Source organism: Athene cunicularia (assembly GCF_003259725.1).
Source record: "Athene cunicularia isolate RWA chromosome 15 unlocalized genomic scaffold, athCun1 chr15_part1, whole genome shotgun sequence".
Lineage (NCBI taxonomy): Eukaryota > Metazoa > Chordata > Aves > Strigiformes > Strigidae > Athene > Athene cunicularia.
This window is the reverse complement of record NW_020799121.1, coordinates 2,287,836-2,315,454: the sequence shown is the minus strand read 5'-3', so window position 1 is coordinate 2,315,454 and position 27,619 is coordinate 2,287,836. Positions and strand designations below refer to the sequence as shown.

Sequence of the window (27,619 nt, the reverse complement as noted above, 5' to 3'; positions counted from 1 at the left end):
CGGCAGCCTGCTCCTGGCCCACAGCGCCCAGCGCTCCCTGCGCTGCCTGGGCAACCCACAGCCAGAGCGGGTCAGATATTACAGAATCACCAAGGTTGGAAAAGACCTTGAAGCTCCTCCAGTCCAACCATGAACCTCACCCTGACCGTTCCCAACTCCCTCCTCAGCGCTGGCTCAGCCCGACTCTTCAACCCCTCCATGGATGGGGACTCCCCCCCTGCCCTGGGCAGCCCATTCCAACGCCCAACAGCCCCTTCTGCAAAGAAATCCTTCCTCAGAGCCAGCCTGACCCTGCCCTGGGCAGCTTGAGGCCATTCCCTCTGGGCCTGGTGCTGGTTCCTTGGCTCAAGAGATTCATCCCCCCTCTCTGCCCCCTCCCATCAGGGAGTTGCAGAGGGCCAGGAGGTCTCCCCTCAGCCTCCTCTTCTCCAGACTAACCCCCCCCAGTTCCCCCAGCCGCTCCCCAGCAGACCTGTGCTCCAGACCCTGCCCCAGCTCCGTTGCCCTTCTCTGGACACGCTCGAGTCATTCAATGGCCTTTTTGGGGTGAGGGGCCCAAAACTGAAACCCCTCAGCGAGGGGCGGCCTCCCCAGTGCCGAGCCCAGGAGTAAGATCCCTTCCCTATCTTACCAACTTTTATCAACCCTGATCAACTTCCCCTGATTACATTGTGGTGGGACGCAAGAGGTTTCTGACTGAAAATCTGTCCTATGCTAGCTGCAAAATAAACCAAAAAAACCTCACAAAACTTCCAGTACAGGCAACAGCCCTGTCAACTTTTGATAAGATCAAAAAAAAAATTCAGTATTTCTTTGTCATTAATCCAGCTTTCCCTGAACACAGGATTAAATGGATCTTTAAAAATTAAAATATTATTGCTCTTTTTAATAAAGCCTACATACTTACTACTAATATTTTAAGTGAAATAATTACGATGTTAAGATTTGGTATGGAAACAAAAGACAAACCACACTAAAAGTGTATAACTTAAAATAAACTCAGTAATAATACTGTAAAAATGACATAGCTCACTGGATAGATGTTTGGTAAACCATCATCCTACATCACCCTGACAAATGTTTCATTAAAATGCTTCTAAGCCAGGGTGCCCCTGAAGCCGTGCCTCAGCGCCAGCCCCAAGTACCAGGAGCGGGGTCTGTCTGCCGCCAGCGCCGCCACCTCGGCCTCCCTGAGAGCCCCGCGGGCAGCTCAGCTCCCAGGGCAGGAGCCTGAGACTGTGGCACGAGTCGGATCAGCTTATGGCAACATGAAATGAGGCTTTTGGCAAACTCCTGATGCGTGCTGACCAATTGTATTTCAAACAGACTACTGCTGAAAGAAAAAGAGCTCTGAAGACTTTACAGTCACAGTTGGACAGAACAATTCTGCTAACTCTGCCAACTGATTTCAATTTATTAAAAAAAAAAAAAAAAGAAAAAGAGAGTTTACTTCACAAGCTTTAAAAGGTCCAATGAATAAAAACATCCACTACAAGTCAGTTGGCTGGGTTCCACAGATTAGCAAACATACATAAAATTATTTTTCCCTTTTATACTGCAAAGCTACATAAGAACTAATGAACATTCTTGATTGGAAATTTCAATTTTATACTTACTTATGTAAAAAAATTACATAAAAAGACTGATAAGAAATTTGAAATACAACTAGTCCTTGTGCATGTGTACATACACGTAGGTAGCCATTCAAACTTCACTTCCTAGCAGATATGGACAGGTTACTAACTGTTAAGGGGACAGCTATAACACTCATGGAAACACACCCTCAGGATGCAATGCAAACCCAATTACCAGTAAACCTACGTCAAAGCAAACAGGATACTAAATAAGACAAAATAAAAGTATTTTCAATTAGCTTTTTTCTGAATGAAAAAACAGTCAATGCTACTTTCTGAAAAATTACTGTAATTTTGGTACAGAAAATGTACATTATATTTTGTTGTTGTCATTATCAAAAATTCAGAAAAAGTGGGAATAGCCTAATGACACTTAGTTCTGAGAAGAGCTCCAAATTCATAAGAACTGAAATATACAGGAAGATGATTATGACCTGAAGAACTGCAGTAACAGAGAAGGAATAAAATACAACAGTCCAAGATGCAATATTGTACACTGAAAGCCTAATAACAAGATAATCTTCAGTAAACAAGAGTTGTTAAGTGGATTAAGAAGAAGTCAAAAGTGTATTAATTAATCGCAGAATAACTTTGTGGCCAAGTCATATATATGACATATATATGTATTGATATATATGATCAAGACAAAGGAAGCAATACTAGAGCACATTAGGCCTGTCAGGGACAGGAACTGTTAAGCTTCCCCCTGAATATTGTGCACAGATTTAGTCAAATTATAACATGCATGTAACTAGGATGATTAGAAGAACACAGTTAAATTCTTGTAAGGTTATCTGTTAAGATATACACTATTTAACCTCATCAAAGGGGTTTGAGGTCAGATACAAATATTATCTCTAAGCAACTCAAGAAGGTGAAAACTGGGGGTTTTTTTCTTTTAAAACAGCCCGCTAACAAGAATGCAAGCAGAGATATGTATGAACATTATTCTTTGTATGAGTGTTTAGTCTGCACAGCATTTTATGATACATTACCAGAGTCAATAACTTAAGAGATAAATCTTTATCCTGCATTTCTTGCACTAAAGTTCTACTCTAACAAAATGTGGTTTAAGATCAATAATAATATAAATGGTCTGTAGATACCCTGCGTTGTTTTAAATATCAAAATGAAATACTGGAGTGCAATGGAGTTTTCCTTACCTTTCCAGAAGATTATGAATTGCTTTGAAGAGCAGGGTCCTACACTCATAGGAAAGTCCATTCTCCCACAATCCTTCTTCCACCACTACAAAAACATAAAACATCAACATGCTCAGAATAGGAAAATACAAACATTTATATAAAATAGCTTTAATTTTCAACTGCAGCATGTTTCATGAAACTGTTTCAACTATAAGCTATATCGCCAAAGTAACTTTAATCTTTACTTGCTGAAGACACAGACTCTGAATTTAAAAAAAAAAGAAAACACAAAAGCATAAAAGTAAACACATTTGTTCACAGCATTCAATATGAAAGTAGCAGGGTGAGGAATTCATGATCATTCTTTGCGGTGACTGCTGAGAGATCCTTTAAAACTTAACCAGAGATGCAGACAATGAAGAAACAAAGTGAATCATTAAAGGTGTAAAATCAATTTACATAAAACTTAAACAACATTAAACAACTATCCTGAACCTCTCACTGCCACAATCAAGTGAAGTATCTCCATTGTAATGACTTGCTACTGCAGTTTAAGGAATACACATCAAATACATGAAACACAGCAGTTTTTTATTCCAAAATAAAAATTGTAAACTCGGTACCAAACTGCAGAGATTTCAGACAGTTTGGAAAAAAAATAAAATCTATTTATCTCTCACAGTGGAGTGCAGCATGAACTAGTCACATGAATTAGTACCTGAAGGATATACAACCTCAAAAATCTGCTGTCCTTAACTCCATTGCTTCTGGATGCTAAAACTACCAGGAGTGAAACTATTTTTGGTACGCCTGTACCAGATTCTAAATCTTATTCATCCAGAAGATGTAATCTCAGCTGCGGAGTAAAAACAGATGATTAAATAACTTTGTCAAGGAGTAAGAATTTGTTAATTGTCTGAGTACTGTCATTTCAATTTTACAGGAATACTCTGCAGATCTTTAGAAATGCAAACATAAAATTCTACAGCATGTTAAGAACTGAATACTTAACACCCCTCCCTGGCTAATTTAAAGGCTGAAACCTTCCAACAGCACGTCTATCATGCAGAGATTATTATCTAAGTATAGTTTACTCTACAATTGTGTTTAAAGTAAAGCTTCTAAGGCGTTTCTGCCGTATGAAAAATACTAATATTGCCAGCAGTCTTCAACTACAACTTCAAAGTCTCAAAACCCAGCACTGTTCATTATTCTGCTGCTTCTCCCAGTAACCGTAACGCATATAACCTCAAACAAGAAGAGTCACATTTTTTGAACGCATAATGTTGTGATATGCTAATATTGGTAACAGAGCTCTCTCCTTTCACAGAATGAGAAAGCCACGGCTTTAGTACCTAAATCACCTTATCAAATAGCGCAGTTACTTCCTCAGAAGAATGAAAAAGCAGACTTGTGCTTTTGGGCACAAGCATGAGCCAAATATCTTTCCCTGTAAAACCACTAAAAGCCCCTTTAATGCTTGCCAAACCTTACTGACAGGGAGTATGTAATGTGCCATAGCTGTTCACTAGATAGAACTTCATATGTCCCCAGATTTCATGTTTAAAACAGTATTCTTAGGAAACTTCAGACTCTCCATGCATTTTCAGAACTAATGATGTATAAATTCTATCTAGTTCAGAACTAGTGAAGCCTGGTACAGTCTCGCACTTAAACTACACAATTCTCAAACACATAAACAGTTATCACAGTATGAGAGAGATCATACTGGAGTTCACTTCTACAAACCCCCCATATTAAAAAAAAAAAAAAAAAGAAAGAATTCAAATATTGAGAGTGACATGAAATTGACAGAACCTGTAAAAATCCGAAGAAATCCACTATTACATGGCACTGAGCTCATCTTGAGTTTCATCCTAATCCTATCTGAGCATCTGTGCCAGAAGCCAATATTGCCCCTGCATTAAGAACCTCATGCAAAATGGGAGAGACAATCTATTCCGTGATCTTAGAGTAAATGTCTCACAGCCAGTTCTGATTTCTCAGCCATAACTCACTATCGACTCCCAGGTATGCACAATAAACTAATGGGACCCAATTAAAGAACAGCTTGTATCATTTCTCAGAACTATTTTCTGCAAGTATAATTCTGCCACTGACTCCAGAAGAAATAAGATCAGATCATATTTACACTGTTTCTAAGGTAATATTCTGTAGAACTGTAATAATTTTGGTATTAAATGCCTCAGGTACTGGACATCACCTGTATCTTTTGCCCTGCTTAGCTGTGACTGGCACAGCTCCTCTTTGGGCTATACCATCCTACTGCTCTTCCATGAACTGAGACTGAAAACAAGGGAATGCAAACTGGCAGCACTCTCCCCCTCTGCACACCACCACAGGTGTATTCACGGTTATCCTGCACTCAGGAGAAGGAATGGCTGTGCAAGGGAAGATGTCCCAGAGCCTAGAAAAGAAGGGAAAAGCCACGATAACCTCATGGTGGAGGTCCCTGTAGGTAAGTCCCTAGGGTCAAGGCTGCTACTGAGAGTGGGCTGGCTGAGGAGCAGCAGTTGAGTGGGACTGAGAAAAAGGGAAAGTCTGAAGTGGTGTTCATTCCTCAATATTCTCATTTTCCAAACTGGCTTTCTTCTTACTTGGCATTCACATAAATTATATATGAAATGGAAATAAAATTATTTCCCTATTAAATTTAACTCTAAGACATCTTCATAACCATTTTCCTATAATAAATAATGCCTTTGATTCCCACATATATTAATGCACTATACTTACTGTGATTACGGCTAATACTTCTTTATCCTACTAAAAATGTTCATCTCACAATTGAGTATATACATATATCTGTTGCAGTTAAAATGGGAAGGAAAACAAACAAACGACAACTGCAGCATTTCACTTCCTCTCTGCTCTTTGGCTTCTTGATCCAGTCTCCAGAAGAAAGAGCTTAAATAAACTGGAGCAAGTTACAACTTCAAGGTGCAAATGCTGACCAGTAACAAAATCTGGCAAAACACTAGAGATTAGAGTATCCCTGTAAATTGCAAAATTCCCCACACCATAGCAGTGTAATGAGACTTCAGATTTTGAAGAACATTTTAAATTCCATACAGAAAATTGAAGACTAGGAAATAATTGTTGGGTCTCTCTGTCTACACAATGACATGTAACGCCCTCATCAGCCTTTCAGTGCCGCCTGACAACATTTTCAGGCACACAGCTAACAGAAAGCAGGTGCTGCACAGGTTCAGAAACATACTTATGCCAAGCACCTATATCCTGTCCTGAAGGTATTTTCTGTTGCTCTAGCTGAAATATTTCTCTTTAGAGGCAACAAGTTTGACACTATACAACAGCTGTGAAAGTCATCATCAAAAAGGAAAACTTCTAGGGGAAGAATCAAGATTGAATTTCGGTAAGAGAAAGAGTACAATAAAGCCGGTAACTGCTTTCTCCTCAGAGGAGTTAGAGAGGACATGAGTTCTGGAGAGGAAGTGGACAGGACAAAACTGTGGGTCACCACTTGCCAGGACCCGGGTAGACAAAGCCATCCCTAATCTGATCCGCTGTTTGCTGCAATCCCATTTGGAGCAGCATGTCAGACTGGATGACCTCCAGGAGACCAAGCTCCTTCTCACCTGTGTGGTCTGTCTGATCTACTGATCCTCTACCACAATAGATCCATATAGGTAGATATCTGCATCTCTGTGTATATATACATATTTATCTGTATATGCTAACTACCTTATCTAAGCATGCGTACATTCCAGAGTAGTCAAGGATTACAACTGGGAGTAGCATTTACTTTCCTGTAAAACAGACATTTAATCCCCTTCTTGCTGTTTGTTCTGCAACAGAGGGAAAATTTTACCACTACATTTCTCACCAAAATAAGCAACTACTATGTGTATTTTGTTTTATTTTTCAAATGAAATCATTGCTCAAAAGAAAGAACTAAGTCTATTAACACTTTGCCTCTAAAAATCTGTATTCTCAGAAAAACACAAGAAGGTACAGTCACGCCATCTCTGCCATTCATTGTAATTTTGTAAATGGCTTAGTTGAGATAGCCAGTCTAACTGCCTTTATTATATCATTTTCAGTATACACTCTTTAAATCCAGTGGAGATAGAGAGCACTGAAGAAGCATACGGATCCAAACAGAAGTGTGAAATTTTCAGGATCTTTCAAAAGAGGGGGTGGGTCAGGGGGAAGATTTGAGATAGCCAGTTTTGTACAAGAAAATTCTATTCACTTATCTAAGCATGCATCATTGCTTCAATCTATAAGAGTTAAGGAAGTGAAAACATACGTAGTCATTAAAATTTTCATGGAAAGTTAATAAAACACCACAGCAATGTTTTAACAAATACAATGGCAAAACATAATTCTGTGCAAGCTGACAAGGCACTGTGTAGCAAAAATAAAAGCTACTGTTACAGCTAGAGTACCTGCCTATTCCTATTATCCGGCATACAATTGTGTACAGGAATAAGGTAAAAAAAAAAACAAAACACAAACCTTTTACTTACAACACCTGAAAAAGTGTTTACAACTGCAAACAAATCTCCCACAGACAAAACGCTTCTTTATTTTCTCATGCCAAGATATTATTAGCAGAAAAACCAAAAAGATAAAAAGGTATATTTGATACTTGTCATAGTGGATTATGACTGAGGTGCTAAATCTCACTGCTGGTCTCCATATAGAATAGGAATTAATTGATAGCCTTCACACAGAATGTTTCTAAATGTTTGTTACCATTTTGTTTTCACAGGTTTAAAAAAATGAATAGAATATTGGTGATGATATTTAAGTTTATCCTTGCAGATTGGATGTTAAAGGAATTAAAGCCACCTACAATAATTTAACTTCTACTGTAAATTTATAATTTAAACATACATTAATGAGCAGCTTAGTTGGCTTAGGGTCGTTTTTTATTTTCAAGTCAGAGATATTAAGGTCTTCAAAGAGTCCAACGATTTTTATGAAGCCAGCCATGTTCTCAAAAAAAAAAAGAGCCATTATAAAAATTTCAAGGAGGGAAGTCACAGCAAAATATCAAAGCAAATACTTCAATAATTTTAGGTCTCCCAGCAGAGACACTGGAAAGATAATAAGATCTCTGTTCTGCTTCAGTGACCAAACTGACATATTTTACTTAAAAGAAATATAGGAAGGAAAAAGAAAGCAAGTTGAGACTGTGTCGGCATTGCAGAGATAGTTATACCTTTAAGAAATACAGCCACCCACATTTTAATAATTCAGGTCACACTGCCTTATGCAGTTTAAAAGTAGAATTAGTTTCAAAGAATACATATTTCCTCAGAGCTATGTTACATATTTCCTTTTAATGTATCATATTGCAGCAACAGCTGAAATGAACGTCTAGACATCAAAAACAGTCTTTATTCCCACCTACTGCTTTTTTACCTCAGGCATCAAAACTAATGAAACCTATTATCCAGAACACTGACTTCAGTTACCACATTGGCCACTGCAAATATGAAAAAACACTCTGGGACAAGACCAGTTATTCAGCCATTAAAATTACTGAAAATCAATTTCTTGCTGCACACTGCAGAAATACTGATAGATTAAAGCAGGACACATGGGACAAGGAGATTACTTCGAGGGAAGATTACTATGTCAAACTGCAGAGGAAGGGGAGTTACTTGGCTACTCAGGATTCATATTCAGAGCACTGTATGTTCCTTCTTACTCTTTGATATTTTGTCTCCTCGATACCATGACATATGAAGAATGGGAGTATTTTTCTCTGTGTCAATACAGTTTTTAAAAACATACGGCCAAATAACTTGAACAAAATCAGAAATTCAATTACTAAAAGCAAGCATTTAATTTTTCATTTTAATTTTTATTAATGTGCCCTTAAAACAATATTTCAAAGACCAACTAGCATTTTGAAGCATCATTTCTTCTGAAAAAATGAGTTAAGAGTAACAAAGCAATGCAATGGTACATTAATTCTGAAAAAGTATATTATACCCATAAAAATCCAATTAAACACAATGCTATTGATCGATCATTGTTATACTGCCATTGATCACCTTGTAAAATCTGCGTTTGAAGTCATTAGTGATTAAATTGACTTATTACTAAATCAGATTCAACCCACTTAGAGATCTAATTTCCTTGCACTGGTTATGATTGTAGGGAAATCGTACTGCTTACTCTTACAGTGCTGAGAATTCATCTTGGCTTTCTGTCTCTCAAGTCAACTCATCAGCCAAAAAAGAACCAGTACAGAAGAAATGCTCACCAAAACGATCCATTTGTGTTAATCTATTTACAAACAGAGCTTATGTGAAGTGCTGGGAATATGTGCACTGCAGCACAGGAGCATTTACAATCAATGTCCTGCCAAGGTATCCTTAACAGCTCACGTCTGGCTCCACGCTTCCAGGGAATGGGAATATTAACGGAGACCATGGCTGAAGATTGCTGTTCAGACATGACCCAAGTTTGCATTTCAATGGACCACAATTTTCTAAATAAAAACTAACACTTTCAAGCAGAGTTGACTGTGAAACTAAAATTGTTGCACTTCAGAAAGATAAATAAAACCTTCAAAGGCAACAGCTGTTGAATATCACAGGAATACTACCACGCTTTAATTGTTGCGCATTGAAACAGAAATTAGCATAATAGCTATTTATTGAAAAACAGATGGTAGGTAACTATCTGCACTTAGATTATGTTAGCACTACTTAAAGTATTACTTTTATCACTTCCTCACTCCCAGTAAGCACAAAATTATTTTTTATAAAATATACATAAAATGTTACGTTCTCCCCCTCATCCTCTCCCATACATTCCTCTACTCCTGCACAGCCCTTTTTTGCCTTTCCATTGTAACACCACAACGAAGATCTTTGCAAGTGAAATTCTCAGTATCACAGTTAACTCTACAACATCTCAAAGGGCACTAGGAACAAACTGGTCATGCAAAATATGTAATCATTTCTGGTTCTTTAGAAGTTCACTTCAAAATATTCCAAAAATCCAGGGGTAATCTCTAACTTCTCCAAAACCAAAATTATTATCTATGAAATCAGTATAGACATTTCTGTGTAATTATAGCTCAAGTCTTTCTACACAGGAATGCAAAATCAGCTAAGAGCACTGAGCAGCTTGCTTTAGAGATGTAAAAGATTCCAAATAAAGCAGTTAAGTTTACTGTGTGGTTTTTGCTTTGAATGCTTTTTACAAGCACCAGCTCTGTCCCAAGAAAGAGTAAAATGAAAATAAATATGGCACAATTTTTATGAGGTTTACACTGCTTCCTAAAGAAAAGTGGAGGTTGTTTGCTGCTCTTGTGCCTTAGAAAACTCCCCCCAAATCCTTGATTTACACTGATCATAGTGAAAACGGCCTGAAAGTTTGGAGAGATTCTCACCATCTCCCTCTAAAGTGTTCAGGGCCAAAGATGCCACTACGAAAAAAGTACTTTCTTAAATTTACTCCTGGGAGTTTCTAGCATTTCCTCCCACATTTCTGAACTTTTCACTTTCCATTACATCTCCTTTCCCTCTTCAACTACTTGGTATAAGGGCATTAAAAAAAATAGTTTCCCAGAAGAACATAAAAGTAACCCAAAAAATTTGAAGACAAATAAATTTTAAAGTATTACTGTTCTCTCCTAATCCCAGGAAATAAATTCTCCTCTCCAAACCTGATTTGCATTCTTCTTTCCCCTTCCAAATCTCCAGGTTTTCTTCATTTCCTCCTATTTTCACTGACCACCTAGGACCCACAGCCAGCGCAACCCTCATTCCACTGCAAACCCCCCACTTCTGCCTTTTGATCTTTCTAGGTTCAAAGAAAATAAAGGTACGGAATTTTATCTGCATCAGTGAGATCTTCCTCTCTGCAGTGATAATGCAACGAGAATGTGGACGTCTATTTTTCTTCTCTAAACATAAATGCTGTTTTTCATTGATAGCATGTTGCGAGTATTTCCCTGTCCCCTGCTCTGCTGGGGCTCTGTTGGAGTTCACAGAATGCATGGAGGGCAGCGAGTCTCTTTAAAGAGAAATTAGAGTAAGTTCAGCCACCACCAGAGGAACACAAGGCTTGTTCTTAGGAAAAATACAGTTCATATTAATCCATACTTGGAAAGCGAAAGGAACTGAAAGTCTTTTCTCATTTATAAAGTATGCAAGACGTCATTCTTGAAATACAGATAGATCACTCTGGAAAGCAGTGCTGGGATGCTTTCTTCCCTCTTCTCGAACACAGGTTTGCCTTAAAAGCAACTGTACAGCTCAAGAGAGACGATTCCACTCTGAACAGCAATTCTGAGGAGCCAAGTCCCTGAAAAGCCATCCACTCGCCACTCAACCAGTTGGCCCCAACTCCTGCGCCAGCCCTGGGAGGAATCCCGGCAGCCGTAGGGGAAAGCAGGGCACTCCGCAGCCTCCCCTCCCGCCCCCCGCAGGCGCGCTCCTGTGCTTGTACAGTCATCCTAAAGAGCATTTTACAGGAGGTTTAGCCCTGGCTAAGGGCACTCTGCAGCGTGACCAAGAGAACATGGAAACACGATTCATTAGACATGCCTGGAGTGATAACAATGGAACTGCTTCTTGCTGCCTTTCATTTCTTGCATTTCAGGGAGGCTAATGCATTCACGTTACACAACGAGCACATTTATAGACAGGAAAAAATATAATCATCTTTAAGAAAGCCAGCTTCTCTCTATTATTAATATTTGCTGCTTTACAATGTTCTTGCAGGCTGCCACAGGTTTTAAGTGATAAGATTACAAACATAAGACAGACAAGATCTCCAACCTATCCAAAGACACCTTTACGGAGAAATTCAAGGGTGTAACGTTGTCCAGTCTCTCCATGATCACAGTTATCTTCCCTCCACCCATCTAGGCTGTACTTTGTGGAACAAAAAACTACAGTATTTCCATCTCAGCTGTACATTTATTTAACTAAGTAAATATTTGGTTTTCCACTAGCTAAAATTTGAGTTTACTCTTCTGCATAAAAATTAAGAATTGTGCTTTTCTCAGTTCGTACTTCCTTTTGATACTGTGTAATTACTTACAGCCCCTAGATTACTATTTTCTTATTATCTTTATTTATTTTTAACCTAATGGTTATAGAAATAACAATTTCCATTAGAAAATCTTCGTTACCTTAACTTACTTGTAATGCTATATTGTGAAAAAACAAGATTTTGATTTAACTAAGGAACACAGGAAATATTTTTATAGCAGCCTCCCATTTTAAACATACATCATGTACCACAAACACATAACAGCTAAAGGTCTTAAGTGTGAACTACAACACTAATTCCATTATATGCGGTACATGTTAGATCAGATCTCTTCATATTATTTTCTGGAAACTAGAAAAACCAACAGATATTTGCCTCTAGTTTATACATAACTTAGATATAATGTTTTACAGCTTATTTTACTCCTCATTTTTCTACCTCGCTCCTGGAATTCATTATATTTTACATAGGAGCAAACTACAAGATTGACTTTGCAATTTGTTTACTTAAAAACTTGCTAAAGCAAAAGTTGAAGCAATTTCAAAAAACCTAAACCCCACCCATCAATCACAAAATACACAAATAGAAAGTAATAGCAACAGGCAAACCCAAATTTAATGTTGCTGGCAGACTTTTTTCAGTAGCAAAAGTTAAGCAACAAATTTCAGCCTATAGTGTTTATATGATACTTGAGAAGCAGAGGGTCAGGCTTCAGCAATCACCTAACATCAGTGCAAAAATGTTTATGCTCAGACTTGATGCTGGTAAATGAAGTACTGTATTTTCAATAGAAAAGTTTCCAGACTCTCAGGTTTGCTACTGTTGTTTTTTCGGGTTTTTTTGTTGTTTTTTCCTTCTTTTTAAAAAAAAAAAAAAAAAAAAAAAAAAAACAAAAACAAACAACCACAACCACCAAACAAACAAACACACACCAACCCTGAAAATGAATCTTACGTTTGGGTATTCAGAGCAGAAGTGGTGAAATGAAGCCTCTTTAAAAATGTGACTGTGCAAACTGTTTCCCTTTTTAAAGAAAACCGTAGACTTTCGAAACCACAGACACAGAATAAAAGGCTAGAGAAGAATTCAAAGACAACCCTATTTTTGTCATTTTGTTTGTTCTTTAATGGATTTTAGTGCTCCCCAAGAAGCATGCCAAAATACTTTGTGTTCTTCTGTGAAGAAGTAAAAGTGAAGTAACAGCTTTTGTGCAACACCACCATGTATTGCATTCTACCAACAAAGTGGTCTGATATTTAGGCAGCAGAATGTCAAGCAGGTTTTTAAATATATTTTTGTCATCTTCTGACAGAGTGCCGGCAGAGGGAGCTGCATGTAACCAGTTCCTGGACTTTCCATGTAGGATCTGTTTTTCAGATTAAGAAAAGGATACGAGATCATACGGGCTAAAAATAAAAATTCTGAAAAAAATGACCACATTCAATAATAAACATATTAGAAAAAGGCAGATTTTGAGTAGGAGCAGTTTAATCGCTACTTTTAAAATAAAATGCTGCATATGAAACAGCTTTAAAAACAGACTAACTTCCTTGAAAAATAATCTAGTCAAAGTGCCCAGTATCAAAACTATATAATGGTCCCCTGAGAAAGGCTAAATAAGATCTTTGAAAATCTGAATGCCCATTACTTCCTTCCATTGGTTGAACAGATACTTACATGTTCAGACATCTGATTTTTAACTAATATTGTTTCACACATTTGGCCTTTCCTGGAAAGTTTCAAAATTTCTGACTTTTTAAGTTCATACTCAACCAGGCTGCTGCAATGACTAGAGACTGTGCTGCACTGAGGCTGTTTTTTTAATAATGCTGAGCTTCACTAACACTACCTATTTGTTACAAACGCTATGGTGGCAGCACCTTTCAACACAGGAAACTTCAGCTATAAAATTAATCAATGAGATGTGCTCAGATTCTTCCTCCCCCTTCACAGCAACATCAGCACGGTAATCAAAGCAGCACAATAGATGGCTGTTTGTAAGGCTGGCCAGCCAGAGCAAGAGGGACAAACAGAATTCTGCCCCACACCACAAGTATTAAAAACTCACTATTGGATAACAACCTCTCTCCCTCCTTATCCCCATCTACTCCAATCTACCTTTTCAAGCAGGGAAGACTACAGATGCTCTTTTAGATGGGGACAGAAAAACATTTTCTTAATAAGCACATTTTTACTTGTAAGAACATTCTTATTTATAAACAGGGTGTATTACAGAAAAGGAGAAAAAAAGATGACACATGGTACACAGCATTGGGGATGGAAAAAAATTACTGAAGACTGGAGAGCCATTCTGGAAACATGTGAATCCTTGGAATTGTGCACAATAATAAGCTAAGCATCGAGACTTTACAGACTACCTTAGGCCATCACACTGGCACCTTTTCTCCTAATCATTAAGGCTGAATATATATAACAATTATTAATTTAAAGTCAGCCCTGATCTACAGAAATCCCTTCTGTAAAGATCTCTTCTACGAGAGATACTGCAAACAGAAGACACAACTGAGAAAGATTCCCAGGCACTGACAGGAACGGCCAGGGAAGAATATATTCAACCAAAAAAGTGATGAAACTTCTGACTCTTCTGTACTTTTTTTTGTACTCCTTTTAAAGATCAGTTTTATAAAATTTGAGAAAACACATCTACAAAAAATTTCTCCTCCACACACACGTTCTGTATTCGCTGTTTGAGTTATTTCACATATCCATGTTTCAACAGGAGCCATCTCCCTCACCGCTGATTCTGCAATGCAAATGTAATATGTTGTTCACTTTACAGTCTGTTGCCATGGATATTAATGTGATGTCATAAATTGTTACATCTTCATTGCAGAAACAAAATGAAAGGGCTTATAAGCAGGAGAAGAATAAGAACTCACCTAAGAAAGCCTATTTAAGAATAAGCATTGTTGTACAAATCACAAATAGAAAAAAGACACATAAATTTGTATTTTAATTTAGAACTGTTGAATGTTTCTCTACATAAGAGCTCATCTAAGCATATTTAAGAATAAGCACCTGCTGTACACATCACAACCAGAAAAAAAAGACACATAAATTTGTATTTTAATTTAGTGTTGTTAAATGTTTCTCTACATAAGAACTACCTAGAAGATTACAAATTACTTAATTCTACTCTCTACTTTTATTGGACTGTTAGGTGCACAGCAGGACCCCCTCAGCAACAAATATAACAGCACTTCTGCAAGTTAGCTTCCTACCATGGTTGAAAACATCTCTGTTGTTTCTGGACTCTCACCTTAAAATCAGGCAGTGGCTAACCATCCCTGCAATGCCTATGTGACTCTCATCCTTTCCCTTTTATTTCAGCTACTTTTTGACTAACCAATTACATTTATTGCACATGGGCCATGTCAGAAGCATGGCGATTGCAAGTACTTACTTTCTGAAAAATCAGGGTTGTAGATTGCCCTCTATTACCTACACAGATTTCTAGAGTCTTGCTCTTCAAGGACTCTAGGAATAAACAGTAACAAAATTTGCCTTTACCTTATTAAAACAGTAGTTAAGATTATGATAAATTCATCTACTTCATCTGTAAATATACACAAAGTGAGAAAGGAAAACTAATTTAGCTTAGAGAAAAGTATAATACAGTATAAAGTACAGCCAATGTTCACAGTCAATTTACATCTTTTAGAATGAAGAGAATCCAGGATTTCTCTCATTTTCAATTAGTCAGACTGTCTTGTTTAATCTCTTTCACAAACAGTTTAGCTTTTCTGAAAGTGGATTTAATTAAGTCAAGAGACACACAGCCAACTGGGGAATGAATGGGCATTTCTACCTATTCAGACCTGCTAAGTAATAAACTACATACGAATTAGACCGTTGACGTGACACAGGGATCAACACACACCCATTTCCTTCCACCACAGTCACCAACACACCAAAGATCCACCCAAAGGTGAAGGCAGAACTTTTGTCAGGAGAATCCTCGCACTGTCTAACCCACTCTACTACTGCAATGCTCCCCAACCTGGTAGGAAACAGCCAATCCTCCTCAACTGAGTATTTCCTTTGTCAGCTCAGACAGGGGAAAAAAAAAAGACTCAAAACTGGCCTGTTTCTAGGTCTTGTGGCACTTTTATTCAAGTTCAACGATGAGGAACTCATCTACTTACAACAGTATGTAAAGTGTTCTCCCTCTTTACAAACTTACTTGAAATGTGTATGAAATGGGAAAAATCCAAGCCCTTCAATTCAAATCAGCCATTCAACATTTTCACAAGTTCAGACAACAGAACAGTTCTCATCTTTCACAAAGATTTTTTTCCCTGGTCTTATCTGTGGCTTCCGCTTCGCCATTCAATCTAATGAGGAGTCTTAATATTTTCCTCAAAGTCTCTCACTTTGAATGGTGGTGCCCCCACATATTTGGGGGGGAAAAGTGTGCAGAAAGAGAAAAAATATGTATAAAAAGAAATGCTTTCCACTCCAATCTCTCTGAAATGCAAACGGATACTGAATAGCTGAACAAATAGAAAATAAAAAATAGTTTCTTGACATCATCTTAGAAGAGAGATATTCTGTAACCTCATCTTTACTAGTCTTTGGATGATGTCCTAGCTCCTTGTCTCAACCCGTTTCATTCACTTGCTTATAAGATCTGCTACTGCTAATAAAACACACAATGAACAGCAACCCTCCCAGTTAAACAGAAAGCAGTCCCTCACACCAAGCGGTGCTCCTCAGCGATGTTACCGCTAGCACCAGTTCTACAGCAGGTGCACATGTGCATCATTTGTTTTGGAGTAATCTGAACACCGCTGTTAACAAAGGGCCACCTCCACACTGCGTCCACTCCTATTTTTAATTCAGTAGCTTAAAGGGCAAAGCAGCCACAAACTGACATCACCCTGGTCGACGCACTGGATATAGGAAACAAGACACAGAAAAAAAAAAGTGTCACATGCAAGGCTATAATTGGGGTAAAAGGGGCAGGCCATAGTGTGCTACCCCCCACCTCCCAGCCTTCAGCTTGACGTATAAAATGAGGCTTAGTTTAAGAGCTAAGGCAACCAAAGAACAGACAATGTTGCCATACACATGGATGTGCTTCCAAAGTGTAACCCAAAGGAAACAAGGAGGAATGCCACCCATTACCTGTCTCGACTTTCTTTTCTTTGTACTGGTATTTTACTTGTTACCCATTCCCATTTAAAGATACCAAGGTTGTAGATCCACATTAATTGCTCGCTTTCAAAACATCTCTTGATTGGGAATGTTTAATATAACTCCCAGTCCCTGTGGGTCCCTATTCTAGAAATAATACATCACTGCAGGAGCTGAGGGGCCACCAGCAGAAACTCAGCCATGTAGACAAACTCTGAAGACTTCAGCAATAGCTACTGTACGAGAAATAATACTAAGAATTTATCTTCCTTGAAGGATATTCCTCCTATATTTCCACATACTTAAGAACATCCAGGGTCAAGGGGCACTAAAATGTAGACAAGCCTACAAGGCAGCCTTGAATACACACTACAGCACCATGCTCAAATATCAAAACCATCAAATGGAACCAAACACGAGCAAGAGCAGCACAGGCGTTTGAGCAGTGTCTGCAGGATGCAAGATGAAGTGCAGAGATCACCACGCTGACAGAAATTTGCTCTCGTCAAGCCATACAGGGCAGTACTGCACACTGGTGAGCTGGCACCTAGCAGCTATTCAAACCAATTCACTCAAGGCCAGTGCTATGCACACACTCGTGCAGTTTGTTTCTAGACTCAAAAAACATTTCTGTGCATCTAGCCCAGGGGTTCACTGTACATGAGAACACAAAATGCCATCTCCAAAAATAAATAAACAAACATTGATGTTTTATTAAAAAATGTAATCCTGTTTAAAGACACAGCTATAAGAAGATTATACTTCAGTCCATGTAATTCTTTCCTAATATTTCAGTAAATAACTGTATATTTATGCATCCTAAAAGAAAGACCTTAGCTGTCATGCAGAAGGACCTACCCACAGAACTCTTTGCAAAGACTTAATTGAAATCAGGGCTGACACTGTGATCTCAGCAATCTTCGTATGCCCTAAGCCGAAACTCTGTTCTGGCTGACCATGCAGCCCCTGTCACCACGCATTAGCTTCAGATAACACTTGCACAGCAGCGAAGTGTTTCGTCCTTTTGTGCTTGCCTTGGGCCACAGCCTCCTCTCACGTACATCAAACCAACTCCGATGGACACTCCAGAAATTTAACAAGCAAATTCAGGATATTGACTGAGTATGACAGGGAATCTGTGGAATCATTATCAAATAGGGTGGGGGCAGAGAGAAGAAATCTGTTGTCAGGCTGTCAGACATGTAGATAGTGTAACGGACAAAAAAAATTTCCCTTTCTGTCCACAGCTTTAGTATCAAAAAGTACATATACATACAGCTATATACCAAAAAGACTGCCTGCAAGAACTATGGCTGTCCTTCATGTAAGCAAAAATAAGCAGATTTTACATATATGATAAATCTTCACTTCAGAACGCCTACAACCATACACAAATTCTCACCACCATACACAAATTCTCACCTACTTACAACAGCAGCAGAAAAGCCATACCTAATTGACTTTGTCATGCAATGGATGTAAAAAGCAACTCTTAACTACTGCAAACCACATACACACTCCTACAATGCTAAATAAAAATCACAGTGCTCGAGTTTAAACTGCAAATTAACAATGAAAAATCCCCATCTGAAATATCACATCAAGTTGGCAGCTCTGCTCAGCTTGATCTCTCTTGGCCAAAGAATTTCACTAGCTTGTAACATTTAAACATAATCTGACAGCAAATGAGGCTTCCAACTGAAAATTACAAAAAGGCTGGGTTTTGCTTACTTCCCCCCCTCAAGTGGAATATAAAACAACTGGAAACATATCCTGTTGGAAACTTACTAAATTATATATTCTTTATCCTGATAAAAAGCAATTATCAAACATAACCAACAGATCAATGATTGACGCTACTGACAATTTCATTTATTTTCCTTTATTCTTTCCTCCTTGTTTGTTTGATATCCATATAGTCTGTAAGAAGTCTTTGCCTTTCAGCATAAAACATTACAATTACTCCAGCTACTATTTTGCTGGCATAATACATTTAAATTTCTACGAAACACATCTAGGTTGTTTAAGGAGGGTAGCAAATAGTGAGATAATCCCAGTTTAAGAACATGAGATACAACTGCTCTGAGCTACCATCTTAAGCTGTTTTACATTAAAAAAAATCATCCCCTGTAGCAATCATTATGCTCCTTACCTTCTGATCACAGCTTTCTATACAGATGTATCTCCTGACCCAACCATACTTGACTACTCAGTGTACTCCACTGAACATGCCCCTCTGAATTAGGTTTCAACATAATCAGAGCAGCAATTGTTTCCAATAAAATTCATTTTAAACAGTACAGACACATGCCCTAGTATTCTGCAGAAAGTATACATGAAAAGCAAAATGCATCTTGATTTCACAAATGATAACCAGTATCTATGTGGTGGTGCTTTTTTCTTATTTATTACACTGAAGCATTAGCCATTCAAATTGTCACTATGCAGCTTCTTATGACAATTACTATATGGGATTTCATGTCTAAAGTCAGTGCACCGTGTGTGTTTTAGTTAAAAAAGTAAAAGTAAAGGTCTACTACTGATAGCATTTAACCTCTACTTCCAAAACTTCCAGCCATCAAAGTGTTAGGTTTTACCTCACTTCATAAATGAATAAAAATTAGATCAGAGGGGGTAATTCCAAAAAATTACTGATATTTTACAGTTATGCAAGATTTAAATCAGTCAAGTAATTAAAAACTACCAGAACTTTGGTAAAAAAATGCATGAAGTTCCTACCTTTAAGCATGAGAAATAATTTCACCATAAATTACAATCTTTTACAAGACAGAACAGTAAGAGACAGACGAATTATTTAACAAGTAGTTCATTTACACTAGGATATCTTACAGCATAAAGTGAGAGATTCATAACGCAATGAGAAAACAAGTTTGATAAGCAGGGTTTTATACCTAAAATTCTTCTCAAATTCCCAATAAATTATCAGCAAATCTGTAAGGCAATATATACTTGTTCTCACTACTGTTATTTTTTGCATTTCGCAGAAACTGTTTTGAATGTCTTTTCTTTTGACAAGATGTCACCATTGGAATGCTATATTTATTCTGCATTTTAAAAAAAAAAAAATCCACCCCACTCAACTTCCTCTTGGTCTCTATACATTTTAAAATGCCTTATAATGTGACATCAGACACAAATTAGTCCAAAAGACTTTAAAGTTACTACATCATTTCCTCTTGTTCACTGCATACTGCCAGCATTAGTACAAAATGTCTATCACAGTACTGCTGCATCCACTGGTGCCAACAGTGGCTGCTGCCAAGACAAGGTTAAGGACAGTATTTAGCACTTACACATATGCAGCAACCTTGTAAGCTGTCCTCATACTCAGACTTTATTATGTTAGAAATACTAAGATCCTAATTACAGTATTAACTGACAGCTTCTCCTTACTCCAACCTTTACCGAAGTACAGAACTACCAAGATGACAACGCTCTCCCCCTGTCCTGTATCCTCAGCCAAGGATACCTTAAATCAACAACATTAATGTACACGTATTAATTTACATCAGAGAGATTTAAAAAAAAAACCACCACATACAGTGTATGAGATTATATTAGAGGCAGATGTTGAAATACAAATAGATTAAATCACTATTTTGGACTTTCCAGACAGACACACACCACCTCACACCATTTCTGCGTCAGGAGCTTAGGTTCATGCTTCACAGTTGGTTTCATTCAGAACAGCACATGGTGTCACTGCGTCTGGTAGCAGGGGATACTACTCCTCTAACATCAAACTGGACAAGAAAATAAAATGATGAAATTTAAAATCTGGCAAGATTCATGAAAGTTTCTTTGAACTTATCGTTTTGCTTAATTCTAGGCAACTCTTATTGACAAGCAGTGATCATTAAAAAACAAAAAACCAAAAAAACAACCAGTGGCTCCTTGCTATAACAGCCATGGCTCAACACTGTCTATAGGGCAAAATAAGTATTTGAGACAACTGACCCCCTTACAAACCATTATGAAATTCTGTAGTAAATGAGAAAAGGATTTAAGAATGTGCTTAAGTGATGTGGCAAAGAACAGAATTCCTTACATGCTTTGCTGAAGGTACTAGGAGAATACTTTGAAAGTAAAGGGTTACAGAAACACAGGGGATGCTGTAGTGTGCAAACAAGTATCTGTAACAAGCTAATTTTGGTAAAGTAAGAATCAAATGCACATAAGCTTAAGAAAAAAAAACCTTTTCATTTGGCTCATTTTTAAACTACAAATTAAGAAAGAGAAGTGGAAGTGGCAGGCATTATCCTGTAGCTGTTTAATAAACTTGCTTTTGTGTATCAAAAGAAGATGTGGGGGTGTATATATATACATAAAATGAGTCTTATAGTCTTTACCACCCTTTGAAAACATTGACTCCCAAATAAATTCATTATTCAAGAGAATATTACATAAAGCTCCACACACACTTCTAAACACAATTTAAAAAAAAAAAAAAAAAGGAAAAAAGAACTTAATGTATTATGTACTCAGAATGCTTAGGAATGATACCTTCCAAACTCTGAGATAGTCATGTCAAACAAGTGCACACTAAAACCTTGGAACACATAAAGGCTTTTCAGTGGAAGCTGTTAATTTAGTACTGGCTGGCTGCCCAGTGGATACCAGAATACATTTTAATCCAAACAACAGAATGGGAGGGAGGAAGCTCAAAAGCAATTTCAAATCTATCAAGATTGAAATATTACCTCAATACAATAACAACAGTTTCACTTCAGGAGTTCTGCCAGAAAAGAATAGTTACCCTACAGTAACTATTGCTCTTTGGTATGTTATTTTTAACCAAGAAGCCCCTGTAGGAGTACACCTACCTTATCGATGTCAGCCGTCTTTACAACAGCTAGAAATACAAGGTAGTGTTCAATGTCTGCAAGAACCAGACATATGTCAGAAAGATCCCACTGCAGCTTGCTGACAAGAAGCATCCTTCCATGATGGTACTGGCAAAATCTAGAGATTCACCCATCAATAATGTATCTGAATACTCTCCTCTTGACTTTGGCATATGACCCAATAATTACCAACAAAGAATCCAGTCCTACTTGCTAGCTCACCCATCTCTGACTTTTAGATTCCTCTGAAACAAGCTGAATAAATTTTGGCACTAAACTGTGAAGTCTCAGTGTGTGTAATAGTTTGGTATGCTAGTCAGCTAGAGACAGAAGAAATTTCAACACCTCTTTGATATTCCTTAAAATCTACCCAAACCGTTGGCTATACAAACTTGGCACCAGAAGCTAAAAAGTAAATTGGACAGAGACAGTCAATCGAAAAAATAATGATGGGAGCCAACAGAATCAAGATTGCTGCCACTCTGTTCTTCATACCTCAGAAGACCAAGCAGCACAGGTTGTATGCACACCCCAATAGGGACAACCATTAAGTGTTCTGTCACACAAGATCACACAAAGTGTGAATAGCAAAATATACAGTGAGAAGACATTCACGTAACAATGAAACAAAAGGCACTTGCAATTATATTTGCAAGGTATAATACTTATTTGCATCTCCCAGGTTAATTCAGTTTAACTGGTTGCTGTTTTTACAGCTAAACTACTCAGCAGAAGAAACCCAACCCAAATCTAAGAGGTAGTTCAGGATGAGTATGCTGTCATAGGGGTTTACATTTATCTTTTCATGACTATTAGAGAGGTTTTGCTGTTCGTGGATCAGTTATTTATAGCTCATCTGGGCAGCATGCACATCTTTAATTCCGTAACAGCTTCCCTTGCCTTTTGAATTAAAAATTGAACTTTACTCCAACTGATTCTCAAGGGGAAAGCATTAAATGTGCCACATCCTGTTCTTTGTTTCAAAGCAGCAATGTGAAATAATGTAAAGAGCTAACACAGCCCTGATGATTACTGCATATTTCATTAAGACTCCAACACTCTTTGTCCCACTTAAAGGCTGACTACATGCTTTTGGCCATATGGAGTTAGTTAAGTAGGCCTTAGAATGCTACTGAAAGAAAATCTACAACATACAGATTCTCAAACAATTCCCAATATTATGATTACTAAACTTTCATTTCTTTAAACCTTAAAAAGTAATTGACCATACCTAGAATGTCAATAAGCCCTGTTTTTTCAAAATTTATTAAAAGGTACCACTGATCATATTGGTAGGACTCACAACAAGTAACCAAACAGAGGTGCAATGCGCTGTATTTATTTTTGCACATCATTTTTAGTATGCTTGGGGAAACATACTACTTCAAAGTCAGAAACTAGCAATCTTTTACAGGGCCAAAATACATGGCTGATAGGTGATACACGTTTGTGACAGGTCACCTTAACCACAAGCTGCTGTGGAAACTTAAGTTGCTTTTGTTGTCCATCTTCTTGCCTAAAACTTTTAAACAATTGAGTTTCGCTGGATCACTTTTTGACTCTGTAATAACATGGACAAAAGTTAAGTCACATCTTAATTTGTGACCAAAAAATTTCATCTGGATCCTTACAAGCAGCTGTCTGACAACTCTATTCCGTAAAGAACCTGAGTCCGTCCCAGTGACATCCCACCAGCGTGACTATCCTGTTCCCAGACAGTAACATCATTTTCTTCTGCTCTCTGCAGACACACATCACAGCAAGATTGTTTATTTTGACTGTCCAGATATATTTGATTAATTAGATAATGTTTGTACAACATCTAGAAAAGGAAGACACTGTTAATAATGAAATCTCTGTTGACAATTATATTTAAGTTTACAATGGACCCTTTAAAAGCAATCATTTCATTTTGCTCATGCCATTCAGGCCCAGAATCAGCTATTGCAAGAGAGTTGCCCTGGAGTAGAGGCTTTCCGTGCTGCGTACCCCACTCACACAGACCTTTGCCGAGAGAAAACAGATGACATTTATAGGCAGCTGTCAACAGAAAGAGGATGCACTGAACCAAGCTAATCTTTTTAAGGTCTCCAGTCTGGCTAATTTCATAAATCAATCCTGATCGTTCCTCAGGAGACACTCAAACCACTCACCCAACTCTCCATTCAAAAAACAGATACAACTCTTATTTGCTGCTGAACTTTGTCATCAAGAGTTTGCTAGTCCAAGGATATAAGCAAGCTACAGTGTAGATAACAAAAGAAAAAATATTAATAGATAAAATTTCTAGAAATGCCAAAGACTACCTTCACCAAAATTTTTCACTTCTTATCCAGAATTTCTTCTCTTCTTCTAGAAGACTTCACTGAAGTACTGACATACCTACCAGCTCCTAATGGTTTACAGCAAACTCCAGTCAACCTATTCCCTATCCTTTAATATCAAACACTCAAATCTAAAACAATTTTTGCATTTATGCTCGTAGTCAGGTCTCTTATTCCCACTGGTCCAAACTAAATGTTACATCTGACTGCACAGGAGAAAATAAGTTTTAAATTGATGGAAATAGGTGGTGAAAAACAAGGCACAAATACAGAACACTATTTTCACAGGGCTCCTTCATCCCTTCCCTTCTCCCTCATAGGATAAGCCCCCAGCTTCAGCATACCGACATCATCCCACAGGTATGCCACACCCAAACCTTCCTGTTTTCTACACTAACCCTAATTTTTCCACAGGGGAGTCAGAGGAGGAGGATGGGGAAAAAAAAAAAAACAAAAACAAAACTCTCACTTCCTCAAGAACTAGAATAATGAAAACTCCAGAACAGAACAATATCTAACAGAAGAAAAACACCATCTATATTTGCCCATATAGAAGTAGCTGAAATAAATTAGGGATTTTAAATCTCATTAATTTCAATGTGAATTACAACACTTTTGAAAAATTAACATCATAACATCCCAACAGAGTACCACCACATACATTAATCAGCATGCACAACACATCATAATCCAGTAACTGTGATTCAGGAACAGCCTGTTTCCAAAAGTTAAATAATCAGATTCTGTTGTTTTAACTGGAGGATTTCTGCGCTGTTCTCACTCTGGCAGGTTGATGATAATATTAATAGAGAATAATTCAAAATCTTGGGTTTAGATGTCTTTCTATCCAGAAAACCTTGTGTTTCTTGTATCTTGCTTATTCAGGCCAGAAGATCTATAAAAGCCAGAAATCTGAAGGTTTCATTTTAAAAGACAAATTTTTGTGGTTTGGTTTTGTTGGGTTTGGGTTTTTTTAATTTCATGAGTATAATGTACAGTAGAATGGATTTTGTGCTAACTACCTGCAGAATCACCCTTTAAAGCTGGGTTACAAAAAATTTATATTTTCCAAAATGCACTTCAACTGATCTCATTTTCAGAGAAGAGTTGCATTTTTTTTTATTTCACTTTGTTCACCCCATTCAAAATGACTAAAAAAAGGAAAGTTTTCTCCAAAATTATTCAATCAAATCAAATTAATCACAAATTATGTTGACATATGTCAGGTGTTTTAATAGCATCTAATTTATATTGGCATATATTCTCCTTTAAAGAATTTTCCTGTGAGGGGTTCAGTGATGTTCTATTATATTACTCGATGGCTCATTACAGTCCCAGTATTATAATGGATATTTAAAAGCAGAAGTACAGAATTTTATGCACAAAACCAACACTTACAGCATATGCAAAAGCTAGTTTAAGAGCAAGCTCAGAATTAGCTATACAGATATTTTTTCAAGTTTGACAGTTAAGCCTTCTGTGCTTGTCATGCATATGCCACATTAGAAAAAATAATATTCTTATGTAGTAGTGAACACATGTTTATTTAATGGCATCTGCCCAGAGGGATGATATATTTTCTAGTTAGCATTCACAGAACTGTTTCTCTCAAACCGAATCACGTTTAAAATATCTAGGTTAAAACTGATCTGGAATGGTTTTATTTTTGAAAAACAAGACCTTTTAACTTTTCAGAATTCAATACCAGTTTTTTAAAATATTTAGCTGCACTCACAATGCAGCAAAGTATCCACATCTGAAAAGAGGGAGAGTAAGTTAAATAAAGTTATTTTTAAAATATTATAATATTTATTAACAGAAAAAATATGATTTCAAAGAAAATACTGGGAAATTGTACTTTGTCAGTTCCCCGCAAACCACATTGGCTATCCCAATTTTTGTCTTTAAGCCAGAGCCACAAGGAAATGGAAACTAATGCTTCAAATAAAACCAGCTTTGCTTTGTTTTGCCTTGCATCTGTGGGAGTTTTTTCTGTGGGTTTGGTTTTGAGGGGTTTTGGTTTTGTTTTTTAATAAAGCAATAGAATATTTACTACTTAGGGTATTTGTTAAGGGAAATAATCAAAATGCAGAAAAAGCTCATTTTAACAAGCCTCATTCCTTCAAAAGATAAAAAAAAAAATAGAGGAAGCAATGGATAAGGCTCTAAAAAGAAGAAATCCTGTCTTTTGTTCCTTTTCCTCTTGTTCATGAGGTGATGACTTTAAGTAACTACTCAATATTTGTGCTACGACACCACCATCCATAAAGACCAAACACTATGAACCTATTCATCTTAAAAAGAAGAAAAAAAAATCCCTCAGTTCTTAACATCTAGGACTAACAAACATGTAAGACTAGGCATTAAAAATATGATGGGATCATTCAGAATATTACAAACCAACCCAAGGATTTGTGTTGCTAAATAACAGATTCAAACTCAACTGGAATAAGTGATAAGAGCCTGAAGGACCATAAACTCCGATGCTCTCCACGGACGGTCGCCTTTCGCTCCGTTCCGTTAGCAGTGCTGAACGGCACACCAAATGCCATCCCTCCGAGTGAGCTGCTAGGCCGGACAGCTATCTAACTTTACACTTAAGATTTCTGCAACAATTTACAGCAGACTCCAAGCCAAGTGTACATGTGTAGTTACTGCTAGAGCAGAAGGGGTTTCTGTTAAGCAAAAAAACAGTTCTCATTCAATGAGAACATAAAGGTGTCCAAGAATACAGTTTAGAGCAATCCAGGAGACTTGCTGTAAGTGACATTTCTGCACAAAACACCACCAATTATTTCAAACTTTGGATGAATTGAAAATTAAAATAAACCTGAAAAATTGTGAGACTATTTAGGTCTCCCACTTCTATTTTTTTTTAATCTGCTTTACCACAGAAAGGAAAACAGTTATTCTCATGAAAATACCCTAAAACATGTCCTATCATCAAAGTAATTTCCACTTACTATACTAAATTCCTTACATGAATTTCAGACACACCCTAAATCTAGCTGCAGTCTAGCAGAACTATCTGACAAATAGGACAGAAAGCTGTTCAACAGTATGACCACAGGCTGTAATTTAGTCGGCTATTCCTGTTTGGGCTCTCTTCCAGAGGCAGTAAAAAAAAGCAACTACAGGTAGCTTCTCAATCAGGAGCAATAAAAAAAATTTTCTTAGGGAGCAGAAATTATCTCCGTATTTATGTGCACACACACACACAATCAGATAATGGCTGCTATGTGTACCACCCTACAAGTGCAGGTGGAATTACAGACCTTGTTAGAGGCGGTGACTATACTTTGCTGTTGATTTAATCTGTGTGCAGGTCTGCCTAAATTATGACTGAAAACTTCAGAGACATGCAGAAGGTTTGCACAGAAGGTAACGTGACCAAGTCATGCTTACTCAACACCTAAAGCAAGAGCTCAGACCCCTCACCAGCCAGGACTCACTGCTGTGCTCAGCGCAGCTACACAGCATCC

At 37.5% G+C, this 27,619-nt stretch overlaps 1 protein-coding gene across 1 annotated transcript in view; it reads right to left on the bottom strand.

Annotated features, from left to right (window-relative positions):
• Window positions 1–27,619, bottom strand: part of MED13L (mediator complex subunit 13 like) — a 200,075-nt gene that overhangs the window by 104,481 nt on the left and 67,975 nt on the right. Inside the window, exon 3 of the mRNA XM_026859606.1 lies at window positions 2,798–2,882. Coding sequence (XP_026715407.1) covers window positions 2,798–2,882 — 85 coding nt within the window. The remainder of the gene's footprint in view (window positions 1–2,797; window positions 2,883–27,619) is intronic.